Source organism: Martes martes, assembly GCF_963455335.1.
Source record: "Martes martes genome assembly, chromosome: 6".
Classification (NCBI taxonomy): domain Eukaryota; kingdom Metazoa; phylum Chordata; class Mammalia; order Carnivora; family Mustelidae; genus Martes; species Martes martes.
In genome coordinates, this window is record NC_137893.1 from 115,746,751 (window position 1) to 115,760,219 (window position 13,469).

Sequence of the window (13,469 nt, forward strand, 5' to 3'; positions counted from 1 at the left end):
TGGTTTTCTTTGTACGTATGAACTGGTATGTGTGTGTGTGCGTGCATGTATCAGTTGAAGATTTTTTTTTTTTTGAAGATTTTATTTATTTATTTGACAGACAGAGATCACAAGTAGGCAGAGAAAGAGGAGGAAGCAGGCTCCCCACTGAGCAGAGAGCCCGATGCGGGGCTCGATCCCAGGACCCTGGGATCGTGACCGGAGCCAAAGGCAGAGGCTTTAACCCACTGAGCCACCCAGGCGCCCCTCATGATTTGATGGCACTGTAGGTAGTGTTCAGGTCCAACTTAAAAGAGTCAGATTTACCAAAAAAAAAAAAAAAAGATTAGTCCATATAAAAGGTACTAAATATGAGAATTATGCGGATTTTTACTTTCCTATAAGGTAGCCATAAAAATTGGTTCTGTCATTTATTGTCTTTTATTGTCTTGCTTTCATTATAGTTTCCTTGCCTTCCTTATAATTTGAAATCTTTTTTTGCTTGCTTGCTTCATGTATCTTTCCCAACACATTTATTAGTAGCCAGTCTTTTTTTCCCCCCTAATATGGGTTGTCCCACATGAAGAGAACTTCTAAAATTATTTATATAATTTTAACATCAAGTACATACATCAAGCTGAAAACTAGCTTAGGAAACTGACACACAGGCAGGAATCCTTTGCAGAGTCTCTGGATTTCCTGTTTTGAAAACACATTCAAACTTGATCAACCAAAAACCACAATGAATGTACTGATAGTTTCCTCCCCGACTAAATGTACTCTTCTTTAGGGAGGAAGACATTTCTAACAATAAACCTCAGACAGAAAAATCTGTCAGCTGAGTTGTGAAGTACTAGGATAATAAGTCTCAAGACTTGAGAATATTCCTCAGTTCATGAGCTGAAACTCACTTTGCTCAGCAATTTTTTTTTTTTCATGAAAAGTATCATCTCATTAGTCTACATCAAATTTCTTGGGCAGATTTTAAAATATGTAAGAGCATAAACTTCTCAGGACTTTCAATTCCTTTAGCAACATCAGTTTTTATTTATTTAAGTAAAAATATCTTAAGCCTTAGACACCCTGCAGAACCTCTCTAGATGTATCTGAAAATAATAAAGCTGAATTTATTTTGAGACTATTTTCCAATTCAAAAGAATTTTCAATGTGCTATCAATTGATTGAGTTTTATACGATCTAGAACATTCCAAAAGTGATTGTAATAGAGAGGGTCATCTACTTTTACAACTGGGACATGGAGCAAAATTCCTGTATATCAACTCCACCCTGAGAGCCAGTGTATTTCTTGCCCTTGTTTGGAGAATCACACCTGTCTCTAATTTGGCCCAAGTTTCTTGGACTCCATCTTACGTCTTTGTTGGAAGCACATCAGGATGGTCTTATCCTAGTAAATCAGAAAAGGATAGAGAACTTTATGTATTTAAGATTTTATTTATTTGACAGAGAGTAAGAGAGAAAGGCAGAGCGGCAGGCAGAGGGAAAGAGAGAAGCAGGCTCCCCGCTGAGCAGAGAGCCCGATGTGGGGCTCAATCCCAGGATCCTGGGATCATGACCTGAGCCGAAGGCAGATGCTTAACCCACTGAGCCACCCCAGGATAGAGAGCTTTAAAGCATAAATGTCCATGTGACATTGTGGCTCTTGACGTCTATACCACTACCATTTGCTTTTCAGGGTTTCTCGAATTTTTCAGGCTTGGGCTTAAAGGTAACCTGATCAAATAATTAACTGCAGGAATTGGTTTTGAAGCTGGTTTCTGGCCTGTATCAGAGAACTGTATCACTGGGTCATAGTTTCATAGAATTGTAGAGCTTCAGAGGACCTTTGAGATCATGTAATTCAAAAATAGAGTAAGTTGGAATTGAATTTGTGTTTGGAAACTAGTAATTGTCTCATGAAACAAGTATAACAGAATGAGTAATTTTTAGTCTCTCTAAAGCAAGTTAAAGTTAGAGAAACTGGTGTTAGAAAAGAAGAATTTTAGGAAATTGTTACATTTTAATCTAGGCCATTACAGAGGTTAGAATAAAGAATTTTCTTAGGAAAGACCAATTATTACATTGCTTGGTGACTGCTGTGCTATTGCGTGAGCCATCCATCTTACTGAGTCAAAGACCCAAGTGGAAGAGAATGAATGTCTTTCATTTGAAAAGTAGTTGGAAAGATTCAGAGAGTTGCTTATCCTAGAAAAAAAAGTAATGGATCAAGAAAAAATACATATCTATATGCATTTTTCCTATTTTGTCTTGAAGAAACAAAAGCTTTTTATCTGATAGGAAATCACCCTGGGAATGAGGTGAGAGAGTCTAAGTGGAACAGGAAATTAGGCCCCAAGAAAGTGACCTCTTAACGTTTCAGAAGAGATGGTTAAATAATTTGATTTGTGAAGTTATAGTAGACTGATGATGCCTTCACACTTTACAGTTATCACTCCACTAAGGTGTATAGCTATGATACAGTTATTGATGATGCTGACTTTGGGTTTTCTGTTTTTACTCAAATATATTTGTGAATGAGATTAAGACTCTTAAGAAAGAAAAAAGAGCTGCTTTATTCAGTTAACTTTTGTTTATCTTTGGGGAAATAGTCATTTAGTTGTTTTTTTCCCCCCAAACATCTGAAGTCAAATGTAGTTATAAATGTTTAGGTCATTATATACTTGATACTAAGTTCATTGCACCTTGATAATTATCTATTAAATATTCTAGCATTTCTTGATCCTGTGTTACAGGTGAGGAAATTTCTGTCATGTAGTAGGTTTAAATTAAACCTGTGTTTCTGCTTTGTTTTATTATCCCCTAAGTTATCTTATTTTTTTTTTCAAGATTTATTTGTTTATTTTATAGAGATGGTGGGGGGCAGAGGGAGAGGGCAAGAGGGACTCCTCAAACAGACTCCCCACTGCTGAGCAGGGAGCCTGACACGGTGCTCTATCCCAGGACCCTGAGAGCATGACCTGAGCTGAAATCAAGAGTTGGCCACATAACCAACTGAGCCACCCAGGTGCCCCCAGCCACCGCCCCAAGCTATCTTATAGATAGAGTTGTTGGTAATTATAAGTTTAAACTTAGAAATAGGATTGCTCTTAAATTTTCAGACTGGGTAGGTAAAGTGTCAACAGGACATACCCCATGTGTCTCTAGATGAAATGAGAAAGGGGAAATAATCATTTATCACTTCTCTAAATTAGCCAGACCTGTGGAGCAGCTTTATTGACTGACCTGTCTCCTCGCCCTCAGTTCACCTGGAAGGCCGCTATGATGGAAGGACGTTTGATTGCAGAGATGTGGTATTCATTGTTGGGGAAGGAGAAGACCATGACATTCCAATTGGAATTGACAAAGCCCTGGAGAAAATGCAACGGGAAGAACAATGTATTTTATATCTTGGACCACGGTAAGCAGCATACCAGCTCAGTACACAGTGAAGTTATCTAAAGGACAGGGATTTTAGTGTGTGTGTGTGTGTGTGTGTGTGTGTGGTATAAGAAGGAGGTCTGCTTTCATTCTTTTGCATACAGTTCTTCAGTTTTCCCCACACCATTTACTGAAGAGACCATCTTTTCTCCATTATATAGTCTTGCCCCTTCTGGCACAGATCAATTGACCAAATAAATGTGGATTATTTCTGGGCTCTCTATCTTGTTCCATTGATCTGTCTATTTTGTGCCAGGATTACTGCAGTTTTGTAGTCTATCTTAAAGTCTGGGAGTGTGATACCTTCACCTTTGTTGTTCTTTCTCAAGATTGCTTTGACTATGCAGGGTCTTGTGTGGTTCCTTATAAATTTTAGGATTATTCTAGTTCTGTAAAAAACACTATTGGTATCTTTTTTTTTTTAAAGATTTTATTTATTTATTTGACAGACAGAGATCACAAGTAGGCAGAGAGGCAGGCAGAGAGAGAGGAGGAAGCAGGCTCCCTGCTGAGCAGAGAGCCCGATGTGGGGCTCATCCCAGGACCCTGGGATCATGACCTGAGCCGAAAGCAGAGGCTTAACCCACTGAGCCACCCAGGCGCCCCAAAATACTATTGATACAGATTGCATTGAATCTGTAGATTGCTTTGGCCATTATGGATATTTTAATAATATTAATACTTCCAGGGACGCCTGGGTGGCTCAGTTGGTTGGGCAGCTGCCTTCGTCGGCTCAGGTCATGATCTCAGCGTCCTGGGATCAAGTCCCACATCGGGCTCCTTGCTCGGCAGGGAGCCTGCTTCTCCCTCTGCCTCTGCCTACCACTCTGTCTGCCTGTGCTCGCTCGCTCTCTCTAACAAATAAATAAATTTAAAAAAAAATTATTTTTAAATATTAATACTTCCAATCCATAAGCATGGTATATTTTCCGTTTGTGTCCTCTTCAATTTCTTTCATCAGTGTTTTATATTTGTGACAACATGGATGGACCTAGAAGGCATTATGCTTAAGTGAGAGAAGCCAGACTGAGGAAAATACCATATGATTTCACTTATATGTGGACTCTAAAAAAAAAACAAATGAACAAACAAAACCATAAATAGAACAAACTCGTGGTTGCCAGAGGATTTGGGGGTGGGGGGTACCTGTTGAGCACAAGATGAAGGGGGAATTAAGAGGTACAAACTTATGGTTATAAAATAAGTCACAGGGATGAAATATATAGCATAGGGAATATAGTAAATAATATTGTGCTAATATTATATGCTAATAGATAACTGAATTTATCATGGCGAGCCTAGTGTAATATGTAAAATTGTCACATCACTATGCTGTACACCTGAAACTGATATAACATTGTACTCTGCTGTACTTCAGTAAAAAAAAATATGTATATATTTGTTTTTTCAATCAACATTTTAGAGTTTTCAATGAAGTTAATGCTAATAGTGAAAACAATGAAATCAGGCAACAGTTAGTCATGGAGTGAATTAATGGGCCATATAATATCACAAAGATCTGCGAGCCTGTTTACTTGACTGTTGTGTGTCAAAGAGAGGACTGACAGGCAAGTTTTGCTGCTTATTTGTTTTGCCTGCCATATTGCCCAGACAGGAAGCTATTGGCCCATCATTCTCCTGCCTCTCTCCTTCCTTTTCTCTAAATTAGTTGGGAGGCAGTAAAACATGTGAGGGTTGGAAGTAGAAGAAGCATTTGGATGATTTATTACCACTTGAATTTGTGCCACCTGTTCTTATACAGAGTCCCTGAAAAAAAAAAAAAAAAGTGTTCTTCCTGGATCTAAAGGCAGCGGAGATGACTCATTTTTGCCTAAATTTTTCCCATCATAAGGATATCCATTAGCACTTCCCAGCTTAGAACTATCAGACACCAACAGCTCTCTTGTGAAAACATGTTTGGTATTATTTTTAGACCTAAAATTATACCATGAATCTAACCTTTCTATCTTGAGAAATAGACCCTTGAGAGAAACCGGGGTGTTTTGATTCTGTTTGCATGAAAGCGCGTCTGCTTATCTGCAGTCTCCTCCCTCTCTGGCTCCTTGGATTTCAGCCCCTAGGATTCTGAGTTCTTGAGGATCCGGATGGCCTGCACTCACCAGTAGGTACAGTCGGCCTTTTGTACAGTTGCTTGCCTTTGTGGAGTCTCAGGAGTAATCCAGTAGCATATTCCTCTTTGCCGTCATACTCGAGCCCTAATTCTATTTCCCAAGTGAGGGTTTGGCCAGGCCTACAAATGCTCTACACCGTGACCCCTTTTACAGCCTTCATGGAGGCACCTTTTATTTCATGCTTTCTTTTTCTCTGTCATCCTTTTTCCACTACTATATTCCTATTTTAGTGTGTTTTATTTACATTTACCCTATAGTTGTAGTTCACTTTCAGGTGAACTTATTTCTCTCATTCTAGAAGGAACTGTTTTTTAGTCAGAGCACAGAGAAGGCTGTCTCCTCCATATCCAGGTAATGGCTAATTATTTTTAATGTAGCTTTCTAAAATTATAGTTCTAGACTCATATGAAGAGAGTAGTATTTATGTTCCATGTATGCTTGCTGATTTAAGCTCCTTGAGGATAGATAATTCTGCATACATGCAAGTGTAGATTATATGAATCAATTCATTATATTTTGAGCTAGCTAACAAGATAGCCTGGGAGGCAGCTGTCTTAAGTTTAATGGCAAAGAGATACAGAAATCATCCTTACATATATCCAGGCAAATAGTTCCTTGCACACTTAAATTGTATGTTGTGTCATTAATGGTTAGTGCCCCCCCCACCGACTCTGAACCTTATCAGCTGTGTCTACTTGGGCAAGTCACTTAACTCTCCTCAGCCTCAGCTTCTCCTTCCATAAAATGGGGATAACAAGATCTACGAACATAAAGTTATAGAGGTCTGAATGAGGTAATTAATGCACGTGAAGAACTCTGCAGCATGCCTGACACCTAGAAACTCTTGGTGTATTCGCTGTGATTGTCAGCGTGCCTGACACCTAGAAACTCTCGGTGTATTCGCTGTGATTCGCTGTGACAATTTTTCTACTCCCTTTTGCCCCTCAGACCACAAGAAAAAGGAAACCCTGTTTTAACATACAGTGGATTTTTCCAATCTTTTCAGTCATAAAAGTAATCAAGTTTTCAAAAATTTCTAGGTATAAAAGTTTTTCAGACATTTCATGGAAACAATTCAGCACGGTTAGAAAGAAACCTGTTCTTTTCAAGATCCTGGCTAGTGTGTTGAGGTATATGACGTGCCTACTCAGCAGTGTGCAGCCGGCCGGACGCGCCCGGCAGAATGCTGTCCAGACAGGCAGGCCGTCCCCACGGCAGGCAGTTGTGAGTGCCCGCCGTGGGCTTGCTTGTGTTGCTCAGATCCCCACATACCACAGAACACTGCATCCCAGCGTCGCCGTGAGTGTGGCTGCCACAGACTCATGCTCTTTAGTTCTCTTGTGTCATCTGCATTTCGTTCTCTAGATGATGTTCAGGGCACACCTCTGCAACTCTGACAGACTATTTGGTGGGATGTTTTCATAATAAATTCCTAAAACACATCCACAAAGCCAATTTTTTTCCTTCTCAGCAAACAGCATCTTTTATATTGTGTTTAATACTGTTCGATACTTTTATATTGTATTCATTTCAGGTAAGGTATGGCTAGTTACAATTTTTTTCCCTCCCTTTCCTTATGTTTCTGTCCTGCACCAACCCCAGACTAAAACACGGGCTGCCAAGAGACATAGTGTTTAGTTATGAGGCAGTGCAGGTTAAAAAATAAACAGTTTTCCAGGGAGACAGAGAGTCTGAATTTAAATCCTGGCTCTGATGCTGCCACTTTGTGTGACTGCGGAAGCACTACTCTCTGAGCCTCAGTTTCTTCATCTGTAAAAATGAAACAGTCAGTAAGCATTTGTGGTACAAATACTTCTTGTATGCACATAAAGCTTTAATGGTCATTAATAGTCACGTTTTGTGTCTCTCCTGTCTGCAGACAACTGTTAATTCAAGAACATTACTACCAGATTCTTTCTGTTACTGTAGCCCAGCCTATCTTTGGGCTAAGTCCTGGAATTCCATTTGTGGTGTTCTGTCTTTCAGTCAAATGAATTTGTGAGCCCCGGGTCCTTCCGTGCCCAGGCCCATCTAGCATAAGTCAGACAGCTTTCCATATAACCTGGAAGTCAGACTAGATGCTCTCAAAAGAGTTTGGTGTGGGCTTACGCCTCCCCAGGATGGTATACGCTACATAAGTCTTCTTAGAGTCCTTCATGTGAAGCTCCCCACCTCCCCCACTCCTAGCCGTGGGACTTTGATTCATGAGTTCCTCTAAGCAGCTTGTCTTATCCTCAGCACTGTTGACATTTTGGGCCAGATCTTTCTTGGTTGTGGGGGCTGTTCTCCATGTTGTAGGATGTTCTACCCACTACATGCTGGTAGCACCCCGGTAGTTGTGGCAAACCCCAAATGTCTAGATATTACCAAATGTCCCTGTTGGGGGAGGTGGATTAAAATCACCCCTGTCGAGAGTCACTGGCCTAAGGCAAGTGTCATACCATCTGCTGGGTTTGTACCTGTTGAGTACAAGGTTCCAAATGCCACTTGCTTTCGGTAAACATGACCAGCAAGGACTTACCTGTCTACCTAGTTCCCAGCAGTTAAGGAATGTTCTGTTATTTACCAGATGGTAGAAAGCAAATAGGAGCTACATAGGTCTAAGAGCTCGAAGTACAAAACTAGTCATGACTGCCTAAAATTGGCCACTGGTAATTATGTCCTCTTTGATTTCTTTGCTGAAGATACCCTTTGCCCTGCTATTAAAACTACCACATTCCTACCAACTCTCTTTGTGCCTCTGTGCCTCTCTCTGGCTCTAGCTTTTATTTTCTTGTGTAATAGTGGAGGTGAGTAAGCACTTTCTTCCTGAAATTCAGGCAAGGGGTAAAGAAAGTGGTATAAGCAGCAATAGGAGTCTACCCCCTTCTAGTCATTTTGCCCCAGAGAAAGTGGGAGGTATTAGCAGCCACCAGGTTTGGGCATCCTTCAGCCCTGAAAAGTGGGGGTTTACTAAGTTATCTTGCAGTACCATTCCATGAATTCAAGAGTAGTTTGGCCTTGAAACATACGGGAACAGAATATATTCCAGTGAACACTTCCAAATTATGCTGGGCATTGTACTGAATGCTGGGAATCCATTGGACCAGACAGACCAACCACCACCAGAACTTCCATTCTAGGAGATGTGTGCTTCTTGAATGCTTTCGGTTTTTCTAAAGTCTTTTGGTGATCTGAAAGAGAATAGAAAAATAATTTATAGACCCTCAGTCATTTTCTTCAGTACATTTTGGCTCCCAGACGTCGTGTTTATGGCATGATAGCTGTGGAGCTCTGAGAGTGTTTCTCTTGATGGGGGTTAGAGCTTTGCTAGGGCTGGTCTTTTTGATTATGTGTTCGTTCTATCATTTGTGTGTTCCAGTGTCTTTTAAAATGTCTTGCAGAGACACTGGGAGTATGAATTTCCTTCCTGATGTTTTTCCTTCCTTCCCCCCACCCCTGCCATTTATCTGACTGGAAATGGTACTACTGGAAGGAAAGTGCCCTATAAAGTTAAAGGCGTCTTATAACATAGCCGCTAATAAACAGCGTTGTAGCAATCACAGTGTCTGTCCTCTCTGTCCTGCTGATAAAGCTTCGAGGCAAAGTCCTGATAACCAAACAATGGCTCTTTTGTAAAAAGAACTAGATATTACATAAAGCAGAGGAAAAGGCAGTGACATTTAAAATCCCCTCAAGGGGCGCCTGGGTGGCTCAGCGGGTTAAAGCCTCTGCCTTCGGCTCAGGTCATGATCCCAGTGTCGTGGGATCGAGCCCCGCATCGGGCGCTCTGCTCAGCGGGGAACCTGCTTTACCCTCTCTCTCTGCCTGCCTCTCTGCCTACTTGTGATCTGTCAAATAAATAAATAAAACCTTAAAATCCCCTCAAACAAGCTTTCCCAAGGTGTACAGGTGTTAACATTACATGTGATGATGAAGGAGAAAAGAAAATGAAATCTAGCCTGGTTCCTTGAAAAGCCAAGCAGGGATACTACACTGTACCTTCTGACCCACAGCTGGTTTGTCTTCAGGGTCCCCAAAGTGTGTAGAGTGCAGATGAGAGCTCTGTGCCAACGTGATGCCTCAGAACACCAGAGGAAGTGCCTGGAAATACATCAGTTATTTTAAAGTTTTGTTGTCTTACTCTCCATTTCAGATATGGTTTTGGAGAGGCAGGGAAGCCGAAATTTGGCATTGAACCTAATGCTGAGCTTATATATGAAGTGACACTTAAGAGCTTCGAAAAGGTGAGAAAATAACCAACTTCTCTAAATCATGGTAGATTTCTTCTCCGTCCACTTCCCAGAAACGACTATCTTACATTATTATTAGTGGTGTGGATAGATGGTATTTATTTGTATGTTGTGCTTTTTGTGACGAAGTTTGTCTCTTGCCTTTGACACTGCTCCCAGAGTCTGGGAGAACTGATACTGCACAGCTGATACACAGCTAAGGAGCTCAATGTTCTTATTTTGTTCCTACGTGTCAGCCTTTTTTTTTTTTTTTTAACTTTTTTGGGTAGAATCCAAGACTTGTTCCCTTATTTGTTCCTAGACTTGTTCTTTCTGTACTTTTTTTCCTGGGTTGAAGACAAAAAGGTTCACGTTCTGCCAAGCAGCTCCTTGGGGGAGTGGGGTGCAGTTTTCCGAAGCTGAATGGATTGTACCCTTCTCGGAGTCGTGGAAAGGAAGTTATCCAAAATGCAAGGCATCGTGGACCACCAGGCTCTGTGACAAGAGACACAAGAGACAAACCTGCTGACCCTCCAGCCTTTTCTTTTCCTACCCATCCAAGTCTAAAAATGAGAGAGTTTGTCAGTTGCTTTGGGTTCTAGAAGCAGCAGCCCTCCTGGAGCGTGTTTGTCTCAGGCCTACCTCTGGAGGCTCCGAGCAGCAGTTTCACCAGAAACACACAAAGCGGATGCCTGTGCTTAGGCATGCCATCACGGCCAGCAAAGTCCCCTCTGCAAATCCAAGGCCCCGCTCTCCCCAGAGAGCTTCTAAGAACTGCATTCTGTAGGCCTGTAGCGCTACCTCTGTGTTCTGTACGTTAAGCTGTGGACTAGAAATTTGACTGTTTATATTCTATTAGACTTAGTAAGGAAATCACTGTCCTGTGGGGCTGGAACTTTGGGCCAGGAAAGTCAGGGGAAGACTGCTTTGGGATTCTCCCCCAACAGTGACGTTCCTGATCATACCCCTTACACTCCATGTTCCCCCAAACAACCATATTATGCTCTTGTCATGACCATCGCGTATTGTCCGGGTACCTCTCCTGAAGGCCTGCCAGCTCAGCTCTGATCCTCCAAAGCTGCCTCCATAGCACGATGGTTTTTATTATTAAAGAGAGAGAAAATAATCTTTAGCATATGGTTATTTTCGACCTTGGCTTTCGCATTTCCATTTTAATCAAGTAAGCCACAGCCCCCTCCCATCCACAGCCCAGCGGATGCTGCTTTACCGTGGCGCATTCTCACTGTTGTGTGCTGTAAGGAGCCTCCATGCGCTCCCTGCTCCGAGAGCGTGGCTCCAGGATATTTGAAACCATGTATATTTGAAACCATGTGAAAGTGTGATGTTGTTGGAAACAACATTTTAATTCTCTGCCTCATAGTATTAATAACACACTTATACCCCATAGAAACCAAACTCTGTATAAAAAATGCTGAGGGCCCTTGTTACTAGATTTTTAAATAATAGAGCTAAATTGTCAGAAGCAACACAGGGTTGCCAGAAAGACTGGTAACTCTCATTATTCACTTGGTGGGGCGGGTGGCAGCAGGAATACATCAGTAATTGTTTCTTGAATAGAGAGAATTGTACAGTTACCCACTCAAGTTTCGTAATTCCTGCAGTAGTAGCACTGACACAGCCACTGTCGTTTCCCCTAAAGGATCCCAGATTGTGCTGTTGACTCTTGACACTCCCTTTAAATCCAGCTATTCATACTGAAAGTGCAGTTGGCTCTGGATTCCTGTCTGTAATGGTGGAGAGTGACAATACACACGATACGAAATAGCAAATGGTCACGAAATCCCTGGAAATATTTCTGCATCTATGTTTTACTTGAAATCCCCCAGGTATCCATCTGCAAGTTGCCACAGTTTGGAAGCTTTAGTTGTTCCAGTGGAGAGACGATGACCTGGCCTGGCATTTAAAAAATTGTGTGTGAATATACGTCTGTGACTTGACTACAGTAGTGTTCCCATTTTAGAGTTTGAAACACTGAGGCTTGAGAGAAACAACTTGGTGAAATTGTAATGGCAGTTTGCTGGGGAAGTTTGTGGGAGGGAGATGAGGGACACTGGGTTTTGTTGTATGTCCTCACCTCATAACTCCAAAGATGCGTTCTTTAACAGCACACATGGCTTAGGTTCCTTACTGTGCTTTTGCCTGCTCTTCCTTCTTGGACACCACGGGCCAGACTGCAGCTTGGTCATTGTGGAAGGTGAGTTCCAGCCTAGCAGTGAGTGGGCAGTGGCACCCAGTTTTAAAAGCCAGTGCGTTTTGAGGTGCGGGTATCCTAGAAGAAGCCGCTGTGTGTTCTTACAGCCATTAGCTGATGCTCTTTCCTTTTCTGTTCATCTAACCGTTGTTACAAATTTATACAACAGGCCAAAGAATCCTGGGAGATGGACACCAAAGAAAAATTGGAGCAGGCTGCCATTGTCAAAGAGAAGGGAACTGTGTATTTCAAGGTGTGTGAGTCCTTGTACAGTCTTTTCCATCGCAAAGAATTTGTTCAGGTTGTCAGTGAGTTGTGCTGACATCCCCTACTCTGAATTCTATCAGCACCCTTTTGGGTAAGAGTAAGTCTGAATCTTTACAAGTCTGTCATTTTCAGTATTAGAAATGGTGAGAAGGAATGGATTAATGTGACAAAAGGAATACAGATGTTTCTTTTACACATTCTACTCCAGATTGTAACCATCCATAAAGGCAGGCCAGGTCTGGCTTGCCCACCCACTACTGTATCTCACAAGACCTAAGGCATCTTTTTTGGTACATAGTTGGCACTCAGCAAGTGTAAAATTAAAGAATGAATCGGATAATTGTTAGCAAGTGAGAATTCGTGGAGGTAAGTTTCACATCATCTTCCTTTCCACTGTCTCGGTCGAGCCACTGAGGCACATGACAAAAGGAAAGAGAACTCGCACAGATTTCAGATGAAACCAAAAGGAAGAGAATATTCATTTCCTCTAGTGGCCAAAATGATCCCTGCCACACTTGGTTTTGTGAGGAATCTTGAGAAACTCCTGAATGACATTTGTTATTGATTGCTTCTTGAAAGCCCTTTCTAGTTATATCTAGGAATGTGTTACTTCCTCACTTAGATCTCCAACCCCCAGATATAAGAGAAGAAGTAGCAGTTCTCATCAGAATGCTCTGCCCATTGCCCTTGCTTCCCCACGCCAACCAAGCACCTTCTCCATGTCCAGCAGAAAGGGTTTAGAGAGGAAGAGAGTGAAAGAATGGAGTTTTGTCAAGGTTTTTTTTTTCTTCTTGCCACTGCCATCCAAAAAATTGGATGATGTTTTCAACAGCCTAAAGCAGTGATGCATAAATGTCCTTCAGCAAGTTTTTATGGAGCATCTGCTCTGAGACCTGCTCTTGGACGGACAGCCGTGTCTGGGGTAGGGGGGAAGCAGTGTTACCCCCCGTGAAACAGCTAGAGAATGATGTAAGACTATATAACCAAGGCAGAATTCACACAGCCAGGGGCCAACATGTGTGGTGGTTGTTTTTCAGACTGTGAAAACAGACCCATTATTGGGCCATGATACCAATTTAGTGGAAGTGTATTGCATTATGTAGTAAAGATAAATTATGTTTCATAAAATTTGTTCAGTTGTGTGTGAGTGGGCACTGGATCATAATTGAAAACGTATTTCTTACTGTGGGTTATAGCTAAACACATTTGAAATCTGTTGGAATAGTTAATATA

General features: G+C 41.6%; 1 protein-coding gene across 3 annotated transcripts in view; it reads left to right on the top strand.

Moving 5' to 3' along the window:
* FKBP5 (FKBP prolyl isomerase 5) overlaps window positions 1–13,469 on the top strand; it is a 115,634-nt gene that overhangs the window by 90,274 nt on the left and 11,891 nt on the right. For 2 of the 3 annotated variants that reach the window (XM_080805799.1, XM_080805800.1), the window contains 3 exons: window positions 3,238–3,394; window positions 9,682–9,772; window positions 12,139–12,222. In XM_080805799.1, coding sequence (XP_080661925.1) covers window positions 3,238–3,394; window positions 9,682–9,772; window positions 12,139–12,222 — 332 coding nt within the window. Of the gene's footprint in view, window positions 1–3,237; window positions 3,395–9,681; window positions 9,773–11,883; window positions 11,973–12,138; window positions 12,223–13,469 lie in introns of all 3 variants that reach the window. The other variant, XR_013966973.1, reaches the window with a different exon arrangement.